Source organism: Anabrus simplex, chromosome 13 (assembly GCF_040414725.1).
Source record: "Anabrus simplex isolate iqAnaSimp1 chromosome 13, ASM4041472v1, whole genome shotgun sequence".
NCBI classification, from domain to species: domain Eukaryota; kingdom Metazoa; phylum Arthropoda; class Insecta; order Orthoptera; family Tettigoniidae; genus Anabrus; species Anabrus simplex.
In genome coordinates, this window is record NC_090277.1 from 16770739 (window position 1) to 16793704 (window position 22966).

A 22966-nucleotide genomic window follows, 5' to 3' on the forward strand; every position below is an offset into this window, starting at 1 on the left:
TAAATCTACTTGACATTTGTTACTCTCTACTTCGATGATGCGAACAGCTTAGCGATTAACAGTAAACTAACACAAAAGCGTATAACCAAGGTAGCGACAGTAAGGTTTAAGCCCATCAAGATGGCAAGAGTGAGGTTAGCGACGTTCTGTTGTTAGATTTTAAATTCCGCGCTATAACATGCATAAGGTGGCAGCCTTGAGGTTTACCGCCGTAAAGATGGCAGCAGTGAGGTTAGCGACGCTCTATCGTCCTTCCTTTGACCATACATTAGCTTCACGACTAAATACTGCAGAACTACCGGAGAAGCAACACTGTAGATATGCCGTGTATATTCACATTTGTACTTCAGGTAGGCCTTGTAACATTCGTAATTTCAGCTTTGTCTCTGTATGGACGGAGACGGCCGAAAGGAACATTTAAGAAACTGCCTATTATAAGGTCATTGCCTCCACAGGTGTTTGTCCCATCATCTTCTCACAAAACGTAAGCGGGCACAGTTAAAACAATTATAAAATTCTTCAGCATATACACAATTAAAGAAATGACAACGTCTAAGACATATTCACGTGCGTGCGATAATGTGTCTCGCTGTCGGTTTTTACAGCGGTGAAGCGTTCAGTAACCATCATTTCTTTGGATAAAGAAGAATGCACATCAATGCTCTGTAATGAAGTGTTACGCCCCTGGAGATCGTATCGGCGCTGAAGGAAAATACTGGGGATGTAAGACCACGGTCACTTCCTTCCCATCTGTGTCGCTGCGACGTAAAGCAGAACTGACACCATCCGAGGTGACACTGTTGAGCTTCTTCCTATCCCAATGTTTCCATAACGATGAAAACCACCAGGCAGTACGTAATTAAGATTACTTTTTGTTGTGTGTGTGAAAATCTGAACAAATGTACACTCCCAGTGAGGCTGAACATCATCGATTACTACTAGAATTCACTTATTGATGTTACTGTAAGTAGTATAATTGGACAGTTCTGCGGCCTCCTCCTCCTCCTGAGGGGCCTTCCCAGGGGCCCACTCCTCCTCCCCCTCCCGGGAGGCCTTCCCAGGGACCCGCTCCTCCTCCCGCGGGAAATTTGATTCGGTAAACAAATCCACGTGCTTTTTTGACAACCTCGTGCTTTTTGACAGACAACGTATCGCTAACCTCACTGCTACCATCTTGACGAGTCTAAACCTCAGTGCAGCCAACTTAACCTTACTAGCGCGAGATTTGAATCAGTAAACAAAGCCACGTGCTTTTTTGACAGCTGTCATCCGCCATCTTTAATCAACAGAGCACCGTGCTGCCCTCTTCCAGGCAATTTCGTCAGCTGTTATCCGCCATCTTTAATCTACAGAGCACCGTGCTGCCCTCTTTATGGCACGTAGTAACGGGCAATTTCGTTAGCTGTCATCCGCCATCTTTAATCAAGAGAGCACCGTGCTGCACTCTTTAGTTGAAATGTGGTGGCGGATAATTTGAAAAATGCTTTTTTGACAACTGTCATCCGCCATCTTTAATCCACAGAGCACCGTGCTGCACTCTTTAGCTACATACCTTTGAAATGTGGTGGCGGCAAATTCTACGTGCTCTTGTTTGGAAACAAACCCACGTGCTTTTTGTCATCCGCCATCTTTAATCAAGAGAGCGCAGTGCTGCACTCTTTAGTTGAAATGTGGTGGCGGCAAATTCCACGTGCTTTACGAATCCACGTGCTTTTTTTGTCATCCGCCATCTTTAATCAACAGAGCACCGTGCTGCACTCTTTAGTTGAAATGTGGTAAAGAGTGCAGGACGGTGCTCTCTTAATTAAAGATGGCTGCTAAGCACATTACCTACCACCACGTGTCAAAGAATAAAGTTTAGTGTTATAAAGATGGCAGCACGATGCTCCCTTGATTAAAGGTGGCGGATGACAGCTAACGAAATTGCCCGTTACTACGTGCCATAAATAGGGCAGCACGGTGCTCTGTAGATTAAAGATGGCGGATGACACCTGTCAAAAAAGCACGTGGCTTTGTTTACCGATTCAAATCTCGCGCTAGTAAGGTTAAGTTGGCTGCACTGAGGTTTAGGCCCGTCAAGATGGTAGCAGTGAGGTTAGCGATACGTTGTCTGCCAAAAAGCACGTGCCTGTCAAAAAAGCACGTGGATTTGTTTACCGATTCAAATCTCGCGCTAGTGAGGTTAAGTTGGCAGCATTGAGGTTTAGGCCCGTTAAATGGCAGCAGTGAGGTTAGGGATGCGTTGTCTGTCAAAAAGCACGTGGCTTTGTTTACCAATTCAAATTTCCCGCGGGAGGAGGAGCGGGCCCCTGGGAAGGCCTCCAGGGAGGAGGAGTGGGCCCCTGGGAAGGCCCCTCGGGGGGAGGAGGATGAGCGGGCCCCTGGGAGCCGGAGGCGGAGGAGGCCGCAGAACTGTCCAATTATACTACTACTGTAAAATTAGCCCAGTTACATTGCTATTCGTATTAATCTGATGATAATGATGTTTGTCGTTTAAGGGGGTCTAACAGCTACGTCATCGGCCCCTAATGGTACGAGGTGCATGGAATGAAACGATAATTAAAACTTCAAAATGTATCCACTGACTAACGATGATGACAAATGATCCTGAAAGAAAAAGTCAGCGGATCCTATTCACAATACCTTATTTTTCGGGATCATGCTTGTCCAAAGGGATTCAAAATCCAGGTCAGCAGCCCCTCGTAGTTGTACTAATCATAAGCAGGTTCATGGTTCTAGTTCAATCATCCCTTGGAAGGCCCTTTTAGTCGCCTCTTACGGCATGCAGGGATAACGTGGATGTATTTTTCGTCTGCATCGTAATGTCATCTTTCAGTTCCTCCAATGTGCGAGGCTTTCTTCATACACTGCACAATTATTCGTCTTGCACTAACAGCACATATATCATTTACAAACATCATTAGAATGTTCTGCACACCTATAGCTAGAGTTATGACTGTTCACACGACCGTTAAGATGAAACCAGGCCTCATCCGAAGAGAACACAGGCTGTGGGTCGAATAAACGATCATTCGATGATGCAAGACACCTGTCACAACATCCCACTCTTGCAGCTGTCACCCGATATAGATAATTAAAAACAATTGCACGCTGGACGCCAGGCTTCGAAATGAATGTAATATGAAACCGAATGTAGATCTAAAAAAATACTAAACTTAATTTAATGAGATTATCCCGGTCGTGAGGTATAGGGATACTGACCATTAAATACCATGTGGAAAAACATAGGGAACCTACAAAAAGTTACTTATTTAACGATGTAAAAAGCAAAAAGTTTTATTCTAAAAAAATATGAAATCACGTAAAAACGAGTTTTTACCAAAATTAAAAATTACTGACTGAGATTACAATTCAATACTACACTCGTGGACTTGCGATCACAGGGCTAACTCATGCTCACCGGAGTTGATCTTCTCGTAGTCTGCTTCCGTGGTTGATCGTTGTCGTCCCTCTTCCAACAGCATCATCCTTGTCATCTGCTTCATGGAATGGATTCCACCCTGAATCTATCACTCCCTATTTTGCTGAGTACCAAAAACACAGTACCAGCCTTACAATGTGAAATTCCACATCGGACTTAATTGAATAGAGAGAACGGAAAACATCCAGTCCTTCTATATTATACGAACTTGCCTTTCTAAATAATCTGAGTAAGTCTCACAGAGCCGATAAGAAATGTTGAGTATAAGCACATCGTAAGCGATGCACTCAGAAAGCAGAGTGACTCTAAAAGCCCGTGGACTACCTGAGAATGGAGACTCAAGAAAGCAGGATACAGAATGCAGAATACAGAATGAAGAAGAATGAACTTCACCACGCCGTGTAGATCTATATAAATCCTCTTCAGATTCCCACTTCCTCCCTTGGTGCCACATGACATCTCGTTCCAATGAGAGCCGATATACGTCACTACCCTGTCGATATATAGATGAAGTGTCTGTCCTTGACAGAAAAAGCCCTCCTGATAGGAGCACGTGATATGGGGTAATTTAGCGTCGCAACAACGAAATTATGTATCTTCCTCTTGCTGTTGCGTACGTTTCCAAGAACCTTCCAAAATTAACCTTCCTGGACTATTGCGAGACACCGAGTAGCCTGTTAGCGCAAGACATGTCTTGACATTACCACGGAATATTCTAATATATTACAATTTAAAATTATATCTCGTTCTTACGTACAATTACATAAATGATGATGGACGTTAATAATGAATAAAATTACATATGATACATATATATACAATTAATTCGGGTGGGCAATCAAATTATGTACATGTCGTGGCTACCACTATTATTACACAGCTTTAAAACAATGTCAAAACTGTTAGTGTCCGCACATGCTTTCTATCGAGCAATGACCCAGTAGTTTCAAATATATTTACAATTTATTTATAATTACGTGAATATGTGCTCGTGAAGGCGGCACTTAACCAGTAAATTGCTGAACAAATCCATCGCGTACCCGTCGAGCCGTCTCGCACTTTAACTTTTACACACGAAAACACGGTGATGCAATGGTAACTCTCACCATGTTAAAAGCTGAGATTCAGACTGGCGAGTGCCAGGTCGAATTTATTTTGAGTTTATTAGCTTAACCATTATGCTTTGATTTCTCGGAGTAAATCAGGATATTGTATGAGGGTTGGATTTTTAAACAGGCTTTTCTTTCTTACAGCTTAGTGTGGAGTGAGGAGCTTCCACTCCAGGGAGTATTTATTTATTTATTTATTTATTTATTTATTTATTTATTTATTGGTTATAGAATATCCCAGTGAGCTAGTGGCTCAAGGAGGTACTGCCCTTCACAATCACAGCTTGGCAGCTTTCAGTTAACAGATAAGGCACAGGCCTACATTTATATCAAGGAATGTTTTACAAATATTGATTTACATCATAATATCATTATTTTACATGGAAAAAAGAAGATATTCAAAATAAACTAAACATAGGTGGAAAACTACACACTGGTTATCGATTTATGCTCCAACATATTGTTCAAGGAGGTACCTGCGTACTTCTTTTTTAAATATGTACAACTTATTGATTTGTTTCAATTTTGGAGGACAGATGGAAGTAGCCGCAACATTTAAATGACTCTAAGATTTTAGCTAAAGTTTAAGACACGCTCATTTTATTAAATTTATTATATTTGTAGGTAACGGACAAGCCAAAGACATTTTAATAAGACTGTAAATAAAATAGTGTAGTTTATGGCTCATTATATATTAAGAGATGTTTAGAACGAAATATGCCTTAAAAAGTTATAAGAATTTCGTAGTACGGATTTACATCAACCAAACACAGTATAACAAACTGAAAACGCATGGAAAGAGAGATAAGAGACAATGAAAGAATAAATAAGGTTTAAAAAGCGCTTTGTAAAATCATATGAATGCCCTTCTTGCGCAGTACGCGTCTTTAGACTACGTTTGTCTTCACGCCAAACTGAACATTGGCTTTAGTTATGCCGTATCCTTTTGCGACTGCATAAAAGTTATTCTTTATTTCCACAGGTAAAATAACCTTTAACTTAAAACTGACATCATAATATCAAAGAGAACCTGTTGAAAATTTACCGGCAATACGTGTTCCACGAAAATATTCCTGCAGTCTATAAAACTTAATTTCACTAAGCATCAGGCACAGTAGACGTGTTATAACTCTGCCACTGAGTAGCCGTGGCCTTCCTAAGAATTTGAAGACTCGCGTGTTTTGATGCCATTCCGCGGATTTGAGGAACGTTTTTGCAGAGGCTATTTCCCGAGACCCAGTGATGTTACACAGAGGCACTGTACAACCGGTCGCCGCGGCTAGCGATGTACCAAAGAGGCGTACGTTCATTGTTAGCGAGTTCTGCGCGCTCGCGCGGGGTGAGAAAAGAAGCAGCGTGGTTTTCGTGTTAGCTGTTAGCGGTGATCATTACTGCTAGGTCACGAATGCAAGTTGACCCTTGATTTTTCACATGAAATTCTTAGAGGAATAACGTCGTATTGGATTCGGGGAAATAAGGTAATAACACAAGTACATAGAAAAAGGAAAACCTACACCTGCCTTGGAAAATAAAGTGTGAGAGTTACAGCATTCAAACACGTCCAGTCCACCCACGAAAATAATGCCAATGAACCATGGCAAGACAACAATGAGCTCTTGATACTAAGTGTAACGAACAGACGATCACAAGCACAGACACATACACTGTCTATGAACTACACTTGAACTCCGAGTGGTAAAAACAGAAGAAAGTATAACATTCCAAGAATCCCTCCTCTGTGACCAACTTATGAAAAATAAATAAAATACACAAATTAAAACAGAGTTTCAAAATTTGCAGTGAACAATTACAGGTAAATGCTGTGTCACTGCATGAAGATTTATGAAAAGATAGTTTTACACAAGATCAAGAACAAGATTGACTTACTTACTTGACTTATATCCTGTTGCTCCCTCTGGAGCATAAGGCCTTGGCGAGATTTCTCCACACAGTACAGTTCCTGGCCCTTCTCTTCACTTCGCTCCAGGTCTTGTCAACCTCTGCGATTTCCTTTTCGATCGTCCTCTTCCAGGTCTTCTTTGGGCGACCTCCTTGAGGGTTCCAGTCCAGCGCCGCCCTCTCAACAGCTCCATCCGGCTTCCTTAATGTGTGTCCAATCCAGCGCCATTTCCTCTCCTTGAACTGCATGTCAATCGGCTGCTGATTGGTCATGGTCCAAATATCTTCATTCGAGATTATGTCCGGCCACCTCACATTTGTTATGCGACGCAGAACACCTGTAGCTGGTTATTAATCTGTTTTGTAACTTTTCATGTTTCACAGCCGTATAGAAGAATCGACTTTACATTACTGTTAAAGAGGAGAAGCTTAGTCTTCCTGGAGATGTTTCTATTCTTCCATACGGGGTAGAGCTGGACAAACGCACCATTTGCCTTCCGGATACGGCTTCGAAGATCTTCTTCTGCTCCCCCATCCGTTGTAACTATACTTCCATGGTAGAGGAAGGACTCAACTCGCTCAATTTCCTTTCCATTTACTGTCAAGCTGGTCATGACATTCGAATTAATCCTCATCTCTTTAGTCTTGTTTGTGTTGATAATGACACCTGCACAATCCGCTTCCTTCTGCAACCTACTCAGTTTATCTTCTATGTCCCGGTACCGCTGCGCCATAAGGCAAATGTCGTCTGCGAAGTCAAGATCTTCAACCCTGTCTCTCATCCCCTATTGAACAACCCTCTTCCGTCCTCCTATTTCCTTCTTCATCACACTGTCTAGGACCAGCGGGAACAGAGTGGGAGAAAGAATACACCCCTGTCTCACTCCAGACTTGACGTTCATCTTTTCTGTTAGTTTTCCTTCATGAAGAACCTGACACTAATATCCCTCGTACATCTCCTTCATGACCTTCATAATATTTGATGGAATTATGTCTTCCTTGAAGGTCTTCCACATGATTATTTGGTTTACAGAATCGAAGGCTTTCTCAAAGTCCACGAATGCGAGGTAGAGTATATTCCGCCATTCCACACTCTGTTCTATGATGATACGGAGTGTATTGATGAAATCCACACAGCTGTGATGTTGCCGAAATCCCGCCTGTTCCTTTCGAAGCCTTCTTTCTACTGAATCCTTTATGCGATTCAGGATGACTCGGGACAGCACTTTGCTTGGAATGGAGAGCAAGGTGATACCCCTCCAGTTGTTGCAGTTTGTTGTATCCCCTTTTTTCGGTAACTTGACTATCATCTCCTTCTTCCAGTCGGTCGGTATTTTTTTTCCTCTTTCCATATCTTCTCCAGCATTGGGTGCAGCAATCTGATTGTAGTATCAAGGTCTGGTTTCAGTATTTCCGCTGGAATGTTGTCCAGACCTGGTGCCTTCCCATTTTTCATTTGCTTCAATGCTGTCCGTATCTCACCCTGGGTTGGAGAGTCAAGGCCGATGCTTGGATCACCTTCTGCTTCTTCTTTTCCTTTCTGCTCATTTTCCAGTCCCACATCTCTATTAAAATCCTCCGCAAAGTGTTCCCTCCATCTACTCAGCTGTTGTTCGCACGCGGTGAGGATCTCGCCTGTCTTGCTCTTCACAGGCCTAGTTTTATGAAAACCTTTCTTCGAAAGCATCTTTGTGATACCATAAGGCTCCTTTATATCACCCCTTTTTGCCGCCTGCTCTGCTTTCTCTGCCTGCTCATCAATCCACTTCCTGTGATCCTTTCGCACACTACTCTTTACTTCCTTATCTGCTATTGAATACTCAGCTTGAATTTGAGCCTTCTGCTGTCTAGTTTTGCATATATTTAGCTTGGCCTTTATTTCCTTCCTATAATTTATCTTGTCCCAGGTCTGATCAGATATCCATTCCTTCCGCAGGTAGTTTGTACCCGAGCTGCTTCTCACTTGTTTCCACAAAGATGTTCTTCACCTCGCTCCATACAGAAAATGATTGGAAGAACAACTAAATACCTGGCAGAGGGCAACTGAAGAAGCAGGCACGGAAATGAGTTTAACGAAAAGTGAGGTAATGAAAATCAATAGAGAAAAAAGGAAAATGACGGCTGTTAGGTGTAAAGGAAAAATTCTTAAAGAGGTAGATGCTTTTCAATACCTGGAAAGTAAGCTAATTGGGAAAGGAAACATCAAGGAATACATTTTGGAGAGGATAGGAAATTGCTCAAAATTTTATTACTGTGTATCGTACATAATTAGAAATTATTTACCAAAGCAAAATATTGACCTATCGATCAGAAAGCTGGACTTTGACAAAAAGATATCTGAGCAGATTACAAGCGACAGAGATGAGCTTTCTGCGAGGGATCTTGCGTAAAATGAGAAGGGACAAGAACTGAAAGAATACGAAACAATAGAAACTACGGAGAGAAATAGGCTGAAAGGGTACAGCCACGTCAAAAGAATGGGACAAGAAAGACTACCAAGAAGAGCTCTGGAATGGACAGAATCTGGAAGAAGACCACGAACAAGATGGAGAGATCAGGTGGAGGATGATGTAAATTGGAGAAGGCTATAATGAGACACAGTGAAGAACGATATAATGTGGGAAAAAGAGAAGATTAGAAGAGGATCTGAACGAACTGCATCAGCAGAAAGGTTTCAGGAAGAAGAACTGACAAATGAGGAGCGTTGTTATAATTGTTTATTGCAGCAGAGTAAACTTACAAAATATTCCAATGTAATTACAATATTTATGAAGGTAAATATAAATTACATTTTAAAGTTCATTTCGGTTAACATAACATAATGTCTATGGACTTCCCTTTGACATCCATAATTTGAATGTTGCAGAGTTAGAATTATGTCAAAAAAAATTAATGTTAAGAGACAGTGGAACAGAATAGAACACAAAGACAAGTCCGCAAGCTCTTCATGATCAAACAAAACTAGGTTTTGCTGTGTTCACTTTGCAATTCTTGCAGTGACTCTGGGTCAGTGAACAGATTCATTTATGGGTAGCCATTTTCTAGCAGACGCAAAGGCCCAGCAGAGCTCATCTGTTACTTGTTTACTCCAGCAAGGAAGTCCGTGCGTGGACAACTTCTACATTCCATGAATAAGCGGAACTAATTCCAAACTAGTGTACTCAACAATGTGTGTTCACGTGGTCCAACCGAGATGTGAATGTCTAACCTCCTCAGCCATCATCATCATCATCATTAAACTTAACCGAACATCGTGCTAATACTTCTTCGAATTAACACGTACGTTGTGAAGAGAAAAGTGTGAGCAAAGTGTTAGTTACATTTTATTTCGCATGTCACACCGCTATGAAAGAATATCACCCTCCTGTCGAGAAGATGCACACCAGAATTTACAACTGGAACTTGGAGACTTAATATGTGACGTGCAGCAGAAGCACTAGTATGAAGAAAGGAAAATAATTTACCTTTACTGAGCACTTGTCCCGTTACCCTTCCCACAAATCCGAAAGTTTGCGGCAGAAATCCTGTCGATCTTTGGAAGTACTTACAGATGTGAACCGTTCTTTTTCTTGGATGAAGATCAAGAAGTCTCAATGTAGCACCATCAAGCCTAACACTGACTGACGAACGTTAACAGGGAACATAAATGCGTCGCTTTTAGACAACGGAAGTGAAACCACGATGCCGTGGATATAGACAAGTGCTCACCAGAATGAATTTATCTCATCACATGATTGTTTTGTCACCGAGAACACTCTTAATTTATTAAATTATGTATCTTGAACATGTCAGAATTTGATTCTTTGTTTAATATTTGGTTAATGTCTGCAGCATTTATGTAGCCAACAATTCTATCGTCTTTGTATATATCGTTAACATGTTTATTATTTCATATAAATTAACAACTTACAGTGCTTTATTAATGATATTGGTAAAGGATGGCCCTAATTTAGAGGTAGCGCACTTCGTTCGCAATGAAGGAAGGAATGCTGTGCACCCCTAACACATCTCCTTGGAATTTCTCTGCTCCAGTCAGCCTTTGCCAGTTGAGACCGCACGGGAGTAAAGACACCTGGTTTACACCGTGTTAACTTCTGTCCTAACAAGTTATGTCATCTTGGGCTCAAAATTGACAATTAGACTGTCAAATCACCAACCAAGAACATGTGAAAGTCAGTCGCCCTACCTAAATGCGGAGACGTGGCACGCGACGTGCCTCATGACGGCGCTGTACGACGAACAAGCTGCCCTGCAGACTGGGCACGGGTAGACGTTTTCCAAGCAAGAATGCGCCATCAAGCAAAAGCCAGATTCAAAGTCACGTTTGCACAACGGACAATAAACCCTGATTCCAGAGCTGTGCGTGCAGAGATGCAGTCGGAACATTTCCTTCCGATCAAACCTAACTTTACAGGGCATACATTGATACTCCCACCTACGATGCACCAGGTTGTGGGTCATCAGAAAGTACTCGTGTCTGAATGTCTCTGAACAAGTAGAGCAGCTCAACTGCTTGCTGTTTATCTGCAGATTGGGAGCCCTGGTAGTGATAATCATTACTGCCTTCTTTGCTGCTACGTTGTCTACGGCGCACTTCTCCGAACTGGAAGGAAAAGAAAAATACAAACCAATGAAAGGTGCACGATACCGCCGCTAGATGGCAACAGTACTAAGTTGCCTCCTATGCCATTCAACTGTTTTTGTTTCCTTTTCCTGACGTGATAAATGTATGCATAGACATTAATTATGTCCTATTTTGTGAATAATTGTTCATCAAATTATAAGCTACGTGTATAAATATTCCTTGTGACTGAGTTTGTGTTCATAGAGAGAAGAAAGTCTGTGACAAAGGCATTTGTACCCAGTACTTGTGCAATATGGTCGAGGAAGCAAAGGTTGTTAAACCTTGCAAATTAATTTCCATGAATAATTTAAAATGTTTTAACATTTTTTTTTTTTTTTTTGCTAGGGGCTTTACGTCGCGCCGACACAGATAGGTCTTATGGCGACGATGGGATAGGAAAGGCCTAGGAGTTGGAAGGAAGCGGCCGTGGCCTTAATTAAGGTACAGCCCCAGCATTTGCCTGGTGTGAAAATGGGAAACCACGGAAAACCATTTTCAGGGCTGCCGATAGTGGGATTCGAACCTACTATCTCCCGGATGCAAGCTCACAGCCGTGCGCCTCTACGCGCACGGCGTTTTAACATTCAAGCTGTGGCAGAGCATTTCAAAAGCTGTCAGCATCAGATTTAGAAAATGCAACAATAAAAGAATGTTACCCCAATGTATAAAGGGGCCGTAAGGTGAAAGGGAATCTAGATACTCAATGAACTTAATTACAGATGAAAAGGGAAGGATTTAGGCCGGTATTCATAGTCGCAATAAGTAATACATAAAGTCTAACTTCATGAAGCTGGACTTATTGGAATTCATATTCATTTAAGTGTTAACTTGTGTGATGAAATAAGTTGAACTTCGTCAAGTCAAGCAGACCCTTGACTTATTTCGCATGTTAACTTATAAAATGGATGAAGAATTTGAGGAAGTGTTAGAAGAAATCCGTGCTCCAAAGCGATACTTGCAAAATGTTATGGACCCATTTGAATTTTACAGTGAAGTGGAATTCAAAAGGAGGTTCCTGTGATGGCATTTCATATTTGCCCATACATCCCGCAATTGTTGGCATCTCGCTATAATAAATTATAACCAAATTAGTGCTAGGTATAATAATATTTATACAATCTTCGCTTCTGAAATAGTATTTTTACCATTATAAGAATATTACTTACATTTTCTACAGTATGTATTGAGGAAATGAATTCTTCAGCAATACTTAACCAAGCATCTTCCTTTTGCTTAGAAGATACCGCGTTCGTCTTCTTATTCTCTACTAGCAAATGAACTCGTGCTTCGCTACGGTATTCTACGTTGTATACAGATTTCTACGTGAATTACTGTACACGCGGTGAGTGAGATTTTATTAAATAGCATGTCTCTTAGCATTACCGAAGAAACGCCACAGGAGGACCCCATACGTTCTTTCCCGTGTAACGTACGAGTTGCGGAGTTGTGATGATAACGGCAGGCTCACTTGCCTATTGCCATTCACAATCGAGTTGGAAAGTTTCATTATAATGGCAGGCCCCCTTGTCTACTGCCGGTCACAATCGATTTGGGGAGTTTTCGTTACAATGGCAGGTCCCCTCTCCTACTTCCGGACACATTACAGATGAGGAGCTTTAATTACAACGGCAGGCACCTTCCCTACTGCCAATCAATATTGAGTTATGCTGTTGTCATTATTAAGACAGGTCCCACTTTCTAATGCCAGTCAGTATTAATAATAAAAATGACACACACTTTCTAGATCGCTCCAAACCGACTTCCTTTTATAATAGATGACAGATAAACATGGGCACGTTTGTAAGTGCAGACCTTAATTTATAGATTTACTGCTCCTAAACGGTTCATCATATCGACAAACGGTTTAAGCCGTCAGACGCCACTTTTATCGTTCTACATGTTTGGTCCTCAAACATTTTCTCGTATCTCCCATATTTATGGGTTGAGTTAGAAAATTTGAATCCGGTGAAATTTGGGTACATTTTTAAAACTTTATATTATTTTCGCATACGTACGTGGAAGCTAGCATTGGTCGTGTCAGTGTCAGTGTGCGTGCCAAATTCGATGACTCTCTCTTTCCTATAAGTGTGTCAAACTATGAAATATACGTGTAAAAATCACAACATGTACGTACAATCGAGAAATACAGCCACATGTAACGTATAATGGAGAGAGAGACGACAAAAAATCGAGAGTAAAAAGTGAAAAATTTAAAATTCTTGGAATTTTTCCGTCGCTTACAGGCTAAAAGCTATACCTTCCTCGAATTTCAATTTTCTAGCTCGTCTGGCAGATCGTGCTGCCAGCTTGATTTGGAGGGAAGGGGGATAAAAGTTAGGAATTTTTTGAAAGTTGTTTTAAGCCCACTAAAACTATAAGTTATCGCTTTGGGTTAATATATATGAGTGCGTTCTTATGCTGAGCCCAAAATTTCAAGCCTCCCCCATCCCCCAGCGTGCCCTCTGAGGGAATTTTGAGAATTTTCGATTTTTCTAGTACGTTGTAAGTTTCTGAGATGCCTGGAAGTGCCTCATTAATTCACATCTCTTTTCATTTTTGTACCTTTATATAAGTTATATATGTATAGACCGACTTGCTTATATTAGATAGATAGATGATTTGAGAATGTTTAAATAAAATATCCTTGAAAACCTCCTTTTTAACGGAGGTAAAATGCTTGCGACTGCATTTCATATCCATTTAAGAAAAAGTAACTACAATTTTAGCCGCAGAGGAACAGGCAAAAGGACAAATAAACAAACAAAAAACTCGGAATAAGGAGCGCAGCATAATCTAGTTGGCCGTGTCTGAAGGATGACTCGCATATTCATCTGTTGTGATGATGGCTGTACTATTTCTCATACTATAAAGTTCAACTTAATTGTGCAGAGCGTCTGCATAATAAGTAACGCTTTATCAAGTCCAGCTTAATAAAGTAGAACTTGACCAACGACTATGAATACGAGAAACGTTTAAGTCGACTTCACGAATAAGTACAGCTTTGTTAAGTCGTTCTTATTAAAGAAATAAGTCGCTGACTATGATTCCTTACCTGGAAACGAATGAACATCAAGAACATTACCGTATATGCACATCTGTGGAGAGTGACTGAGAACACAGCACCTAGAATACTTTGATAGAACTTAGCACCAGAGTCTGAATTTTCTTCAGCACCAAAATATTCCAACTTTGTCATTAAACTGCCAATAATGTGTGGTAAGAAACTCGTTGTTGTAACTTTGAAACGTTTGAGGAATAAATAATCAAAACACTGCACTACAGACAGTTTTTTTGTAAATAACTTCTGTTCATAAATTTGGCACCTTTCCAACTGTTGGGCCTCTGCTGGCAAGATCAAGTGTTTGTGAGCAATGCTAGTAACACCTCACATTGTGTGCTGGAGAGCAGACAAGGCAGGATTTCATTAACATAAGTTCCAAACTTTGTCTGAAGAGAAACAAACACCGAGTGTGAATTGATACAACTGATGATGATCTTAACGAAACGCTGGCCAGGAGTGTCTCATGACCCCGAGCAGTCTCACACAGACACCAGTGTCGTGAAGGATCATCATCGGTGCACAGATCACAGCACACGCACATTCAGGTTTCCGAGGTCAACAGCGTTGAGGGTGGATCTTCGATATTGCAGAGAAAATTTTAACACCCACGTGAACCGCCGCACGGGAACACCGCAGGTATTTAACGAACGGACATCGCGTCGCCTCCGCAGAACCAGTGCACTGGCACTGCCGGTGGCTCCAAGTAGCCTACGCAGTGGCCTCCACGGTATGCACTAGCCAGCGTCTTGGTGGGTGTGCTTTTTAGCAACTGATGAGCCCAACTTAGCACACTGGGTCGAAACGCTGGCAACCAGAAATGAGTTAGCTGGAAAATGTATAATGTCCAATAACAGACCATTTATACTGAAACATACTGTGCGCTCCATGGGCTACTGTCAGTCGGATCACCCCCCAGTTGAATGTTGGCAGTCAGGAACCCAGGACTGTAAGGAGGCAACATAGACTTCACCAGCCTTTGCTGACTCCTCGACACAGAGCTCATGAGCCCGCGAACATCAGCAATGGACCATGGAACAGTGGCAGCGTGTGGTATGGTCCGATTAATCCCCGTTCCATCTGTATTGAGCTGATGGGCGCGTGAGAGTGTGGCGTATGCCCCATGAAGCTATGGATCCTGCGTGTCAACAAGATTGTGTGCACGCAGGAAGTGGCACGGTTGTGGTCTTGTAGAGTATACCTATTGGTGCCGTTTTGAGGGCTCGCGGAGGAACAACTTCCTATTAACATCACATTCAGTGTCTTCCCATGCCTTTTGGCCACTCAGTGCATTTTGATCACCGTGAACTTCCATGAACAGAACAAATGTGGCTTATTTACAGCTCACCTTCTAGGAACTTGCAGTGCTTTTTATTTCCTAACTGTAGCCTCTGAAAGCACGAACATTTCATCAGGTGGGAGTCATTCTCCGGACGAGTAACAACAGTGCTAACTGAAAGTGTTTTAGATCTGGAGAACAGTGATTGCGATTATGATAACATTAAAGAAGAAATCTGAAGTGCAAATTATATTTCATTGATACGAGTGACAGTAAAATCATGCCTAAAGTCCCACGTGCTAAACCAAAACAGTGACTGGCTGTGGGTTAGTAACAGAGATAACCAACCAATCACTTTACAAGCTCTCGAGCGGTATTTATTTATTTCGTGTCAGAGTGTTGAGAAACTTAAACTGAAAGACGAATATTTAGGTAAGCCTGTCTGTATTCTTGGAGGTATTTGACACCAATGAGCACGACATTAAGGCCTTCTTAGCGGTCTGTATTCTGATGTCCCACGTTCATAAGCCTCACATCCAATTATATTAGAACAAAGACAAATGTATTGAGACACCAATTTTTCGAGAGACAATGACTAGTGTGAAATGCCTCTACATATACCCTAATACCACACAAAATCAGTGTTAAGTACAATTCACTGAAACTTCTGTTTGCTGTTCCACTATACTTGGTGGCTTACTCGTGTTGAGTGCAGGACCATCAAACCTGAAGCGATTGGCTTTATTCCTTGTTTAATACAGCGCGAGCTTGTGTGTTCGACAATTAACGGAGACGACACTGGAAATAAACGTATTAGGACAACGTAGCAGCTGTTTATGCACCGAGCGCAATACATAGACCACGATTGCTCCGTTTACGCACAGAGAGTAGGCCAGCAGTCGTATGGCACGAGAAAGCCAGTAGATGAGACAACTGGAGTACATGCTAACAGTATTGTGGTCGATAAAGGAGGCACATGGCTTGCTAAAAACAAAACACTAATAGAAAAGATCGCTAAAGTGGACAACTTCACAAAACATTTTCCAGCATATACACGAATAAAAGTGTGAATCAGAAGCATTTGTCACTGGACCTTGGTCTGGAGATATTGTATCATTTATATCGAGCCAAGCTTAGTGACATGATCTCTTACTGTACAATATAACTATTTATAATAGTTTATTTAAATCCGCCTTGATCAATACACTCATTAAATGAAAGAAACATTATTTATTAAACCATACATGTTTCGGGAAATCTCAACCATTCCCTTCATCAGTGGTTAGATCAAAGAATAACATAATATGACACAATCTTTTGTTTTACAATTTGAAGGAGTATTGTGTCCCAATACATCATGTCAAAGAGTAAAGAAAACTTATGAAATATTATAAAAATGATCAATACATACAATTTTGGTTGAACTGAATGAGAAACACTATACAAATTTATGATCTTCAAGTTTTTCTTCTTTTCTTCTTCTTTTTGTTCCTTAAATGATTATATGCTAGCCTAAACAAAGAAGAAGAAAAGAAGAAAAACTTGAAGATCATAAATTTGTATAGTGTTTCTCATTCAGTTCAACCAAAATTGTATGTATTGATCATTTTTATAATATTTCATAAGTTTTCTTTACTCTTTGACATGATGTATTGGGACACAATACTCCTTCAAATTGTAAAACAAAAGATTGTGTCATATTATGTTATTCGTAGTTCATCATTTGTTTTCCTTGGCAACCGTGAGAGGTGTTGTTTGAACTTCAGCAAATAGTTTGAAGTTTATTTACTGGTATATTTTGAAGAACTTTGTGCCTCCAGTCGCTACCTAATACTTACACATTACGATACGCTTAGTCGTGTGCTACGTGTTTTCAGTATTTGGTTGTGAGGATTCTTTTTTCTTGTTTAAGTGCTAGTGCCGTGTGTTATTATGGCTGCCTCCAGTGGAGGTGAAAGCCTTTTGTTAGGAGATAAGTTAGTTGTTGTGCAGGAGGAAGAAGTTCGGATGCAAGACGAATCTTCTGGAAACCTGGCAACTCAATCAATTTTGACAGACTCACAATTATCACAAAATTCTAATTCTAATGGTGTCAATGTACTGCCGCCTATGGAACGTGAACAGTATTCCCATTCACACCTTGGACGTTATATTGTGTACGTTGAATCTCTGGAAAACAAAAATTTAGGGCAACTCCATCCTATGGCCCTTGGGAGACATTTTTATGAACGTAATATTCCCGTCCAGTCTATCTCCCGTAAAGGTCGTAATCGCCTACAAATAATTTTTAATAATGCGGGCCAAGCCAACGATTTTCTGTGCCACCCTCTGCTCACATCTCTACATCTTAAGGCATACATCCCGTCATCTAATATTTTTCGTGTGGGGATTATTCGAGATGTGGATAAGAACCTTTCTGAAGACGACATTCGACTTTATCTTACTTCAACCGTACCGGTTAAAGCAGTACAACGTCTCAATCGTCGCATTGTTTCCAATGATGGAGTTGGTTATGTCCCCACTGGGTCAATTAAAATTACTTTTCGAGCCCAAAAGTTGCCTACACAAGTGTCTCTTTTCCAAGTCTACTTGCATGTTGAGCCTTTCATTTTTTCCCCTGTTCTTTGCAGAAAATGCCTCCGATATGGCCATACACAGGCCCAATGTCGTGCACAGGTAGCACGCTGCGGAAAGTGCTCAATGGAGCACGCCACCGATCATTGTACATCTCAAATTGCAAAATGTGTGTATTGCAAAGGCCCACATCCAACGGGAGCAATAACTTGTCCGGAACACAAATACCAACAAGAGATAAAGAAGGTCATGAGCACGGAACATATCTCATTTCAAGATGCTAAGAACAAGACTTCCCTCCCTCATTATCATCCGTCTCAACACCCCCAGGATTTTCCCCCCCTGGTACCAGAACAAGTCTCTTCTTCCCCTGTTCAAGATTTTTCTAGAAAACGTAAATTTACACAAGTAATCCAGAAATCTGCCCCTCCGCCTTTGACTCCGGGTTATGATAGAACTGGTTATCTTGCCTTGGTACGCCCTGACCCTGGTTCTACGGGCCGGGTTCCATTTTCTTCTCCTCCGCCTGCTACAACACCATCTTCTCTTCCCACAGCATCACCTCCCTCTACTTCGGGTCCTAGTTACCCGCCCCGATCCCACGACTCTCAACTGTTAATACAAAGAAACCAAGTACATCAAGAAATCCAACAAATCTTATTCTTGCTTCTTCAGAATGTGGGAGGAGAGTCTCCCATTTCACCGGTAATTTATCAACTACGAGATCGCATCGCTCATATCCTTACCCTATATGATACGCGTTTTGCAGTGGAACGCTAGAAGTCTTTTTCATAAAAAACATGAACTTCAACTGTTAATTCAGGAAACATGTGCTAACATCATTATAATACAAGAAACGTGGTTTTATGCAAACACCCTTTTTCATCTTCCTGATTTTCGAGTCGAACGCCTTGATACTAATGGAAGTGAAGGCCTTGCCATTTTTATTCATAAGTCTATTCCATATGTCCCCTTTCTTCTGACGCATTGCATTCCAAATACTCTTGCTTTAGGTATTATCGTGCGAAATATATATTTCATCAATAGGTATTGTCCTCCTGATGTTTATATCTCTACCTCTCACTGGTCCCGCTTCCTTACCCAATTTGATTCCATAGACAATGTTTTTCTCTTTGGTGATTTTAATTGTTCCCATACTGCCTGGGGTAGTTCTAAAGATACATCTAAAGGGACAAATTTTCTTACGGCAACTCAATCCCATCACTTTACCCTTTTAAATGACGGGTCCCCAACTCGACTCACCCCTCCTGGTTCACCCCCTAGTTCTGTTGATCTTTCGCTCTGCCATGACCACATGACTCCTAATACCGTGTGGCATATACTCAGTGACACTCATCTGAGTGATCATTTCCCTATTATTATTTCTTTTGGTGTTTGTAAACCACCCTTTTCCTCATCCCCACCCTCTCAGCTCAGTAATATTCGGTCTTTCCGAAATTTTGATAAACAATCGTATTGTAGTTTCCTTCACACCCATTTCCTTCAATACACGCCCAATACCTTAGACTATCCTACCCTTCTACGCATTCTCTCCTCATATGTTGAGACTTTCCATCCATTCAAATTTATCCCCTCCCTCTGCCCCCGTCCTTATCAGAAAATACATTGGTGGGACGACGAATGTCACAAGTTAATACTGCGGCGAACAGCTTTATTTAAATTGTATCGTAAGAATATGACACTAGCTAATTATTTAACATTGAAGCGTCATAATGCATGTATCAAACGCATATTTAATGCAAAGAGACGCGAGTCTTGGAAGGCCTTCATCTCCTCTCTTAATCATCGCGTATCTGCAACATCCCTTTGGAACGCCATTCGCGCACTTACCCGTGTTACTTCTGTACATCCTGCGCATTCGATTATTCTGCCTAATGTCCTTCTTTCTTTTCTATATACTATAACACCTGACTTCACAATTCCGCCTCCCTTTTCTTCTTTCCGTCCCATATCCCCCCAATTTTCTGTTTTACTTCAACCCATCCAACTGTCCGAATTACAGTCCGTTTTACAAGTAGTTCGTAGTTCATCTCCTGGTCCTGATAGTATCACTTACACTATGCTCCGACTTTTACCCCATACCGGTCTTCTTGTCTTACTTTCTCTTTTTAATACCTTCTCACCTTACAGGTACCGGCACAGTGGAACAACTTTCATTTAGTCCCAATTCTTAAACCTGGAAAAGATCCCTCTTCTCCTTTAAGTTATCGTGGCATTGTTTTAAGTTCCTGTGTTAGGAAACTCTTTCAAAAAATTCTACTACGGCGTCTTCTCTGGGTTATGGAGAAACATCAGATCCTTCCTAAATATCAGTATGCCTTTTTTAAAGGACGTAGCACACAAGATCCACTCAATATTTTGTTGACTGATCTCCTACTAGCTAGACATCGTAAACATAGCACTATTACTGTTTTTCTTGATATTCAAGGAGCTTATGATTCCGTTCCTTTACATCTATTATGGTCGTGCCTTGATTCGCTTGGCTTTCCCTCTGCTTTTATTTCTCTATTAGAACGCCTATATACTTCTCGCACTCTCATTCTCAAATCCCCCTACCCCCCGTTTCCAGGAAGACACGTTTCGCATGGAGTCCCACAGGGTGATATACTAAGCGGTATCCTCTTTGCGCTTTATATGCGAGATTTAGAACGTATAATTACAAAGAACGCACGAGTTTTAGCTTACGCAGACGACTATGTTTTATACGTATCACATGATAGTGTTGATGTGTGTAGGAGAAAAATAGAATGTGTCCTTCATGAGGTTGCTCTCTGGTTACATGAACATGGTTTCTCTCTCTCGCCTTCCAAATGTGCTGCAATCCTATTTACCCATACTCGCGCACCTAACCGTTCTCCTCTCCTTCTTGATCGTCTTACTATCCCCTTTGTTAATCAGCATCCCTACCTTGGAGTCATATTGGACCACAAATTATCATGGTCTCCTTATGTGGTCTCTCTTCAACGTAAAACTGATCGTTTTATTTCTATTTTACGTACGATCACCCGTCGAAGTTGGGGCGCTGACCCCGTTACAGCTATTCTCCTTTACAGAGCAACTATTCGATCCTTGCTAGATTATTGTGCTCTTTTTATCGACACCGCTTCTGCTACTACCCTTGCACATTTAAATACAATACAATACCGCGCACTACGTGTCTGTTTAGGAGCACTTAAAACTACACCAACCAATGCCTTATTAATAGAAGCCGGTGAACAGCCTTTAAAGATTCGGCGACAGACTATAGCCGCTAAGTATGTCCTCAAACATTTTACTGTCACCCGGTCTCAGCTTATCCCCAAGCTACGACTTTTACATTCTTATTATTCTTCCAAATCTCCCCGTGGAAACCGTGTCCCTGCTTTATATACCGCATTTCGTTCTCTTATACCAAGAGAAGATGAGCTCCTCCGTTTACCCACATTGCCTTTATACTCTATCCCTTATGACAGTCAGTCCTTTTGTCCTCAAGTAATTATATCTTCTTCTGAATCATTTTCTTGTCTAACACATTCTACTCCTCTTTCCCCTCTTGCAACTAAACGTATTCGACTTTCCCTCTACATAAGGGAAGTAAGCATTTTTACTGACGGATCAAAATCAGCACACGGCGTTGGAGCAGCCTTTTATATCCCCCAACCATATACTCTCTCTGAGTTTTCCCTCCCTTCTGCCTTTTCTGTTTTTACCGCCGAATTGTTTGCTATTCGACAAGCCCTCATTACCATCAGGTCACATGCTTATGATAAGGTTACGATTTTCACGGATGCACAAAATGTTCTGCATGCCTTATGCTCGCCTCTCTCTTCCCCTAATTGGTACTTATATAGCGTTAAGTATCTCTTATATATCCTTACTCGTTCTGGTGTTTATATAACTCTAGTTTGGGTTCCCAGTCACTCTGGTATCATGGGGAATGAGACTGCTGATCAGGCAGCTAAACGAGCATCACAACAATCCCCCTCTCTTTTTCTTGCGATCCCCCCTTCTGATCTCATTCATGAAGTGCGGGATATAGCATATCAACATTGGCAGTCCGATTGGAATGAAACGTCACGAGAAAAGGGATGTTTTTATCATCAATTACAACCTGTTATTCCTCTTAAACCGTGGTTTTATTATGGTACGTACTCTCGACGCCATATCACATCTATTATACGTCTACGTTTTAATCATGCCCTTACTCCCCAATATAAAAATCGTTTTCATCTTCCTCCCCCAACTTCCTGTGCTTGTGGCTTGTCTGATACTGACAGTAATCATCTTCTGTTACAATGTCCTGCTTTTGATGTTCCCCGCCAGCGCTTCCTATCCTCTTTGCTTAACATGGGCATCCCCTTCCCCACAAGTATTTCGTGTTTATTATCCTCTCTAACTCCTAATCTTGTGAACAGCATAAATCAGTTTCTTGATGAAGCACATATTATATTATAATCCTCTGACAGTCTCTTTATGCTCTCTCTTCCATTGCAAAATGTTTATCATAATTTTGGTAGGATATAAATCTCTTTACCCTCTGTCTATATGTTATCATCGTTTTCTTGTGTGACTCCTATAGAATGTTTTTTTTTTTCCTTTTTTTTTCTATCAATTACTTTTTAAAGTACAATACGAGTGATACATGTGTCAGTGTTAAGTAATTAATGTTTTCGTGACTGGACGATAACACATGAGTCCAACCACACCTTTCAAGAAGAAGAAGAAGAAGATATTATGTTATTCTTTGATCTAACCACTGATGAAGGGAATGGTTGAGATTTCCCGAAACATGTATGGTTTAATAAATAATGTTTCTTTCATTTAATGAGTGTATTGATCAAGGCGGATTTAAATAAACTATTATAAATAGTTATATTGTACATTCAGACCAGTCAATACGGACTAAACACAATATTAACCTATCATGGTTAAGTTTATTAACAATGATCTCTTACTACATTCTTGATCATATTTTTAATAG

The 22966-nt window shown here is 41.0% G+C and overlaps 1 protein-coding gene across 1 annotated transcript in view; it reads right to left on the minus strand.

Annotated features, from left to right (window-relative positions):
• Positions 1 to 9145: 9145 nt before the first annotated feature.
• LOC136885077 (myc-associated zinc finger protein) overlaps positions 9146 to 22966 on the minus strand; it is a 49265-nt gene continuing 35444 nt past the window's right edge. The window contains exon 5 of the mRNA XM_068230174.1: positions 9146 to 11053. Coding sequence (XP_068086275.1) covers positions 10633 to 11053 — 421 coding nt within the window. The 3' untranslated portion in view covers positions 9146 to 10632. The remainder of the gene's footprint in view (positions 11054 to 22966) is intronic.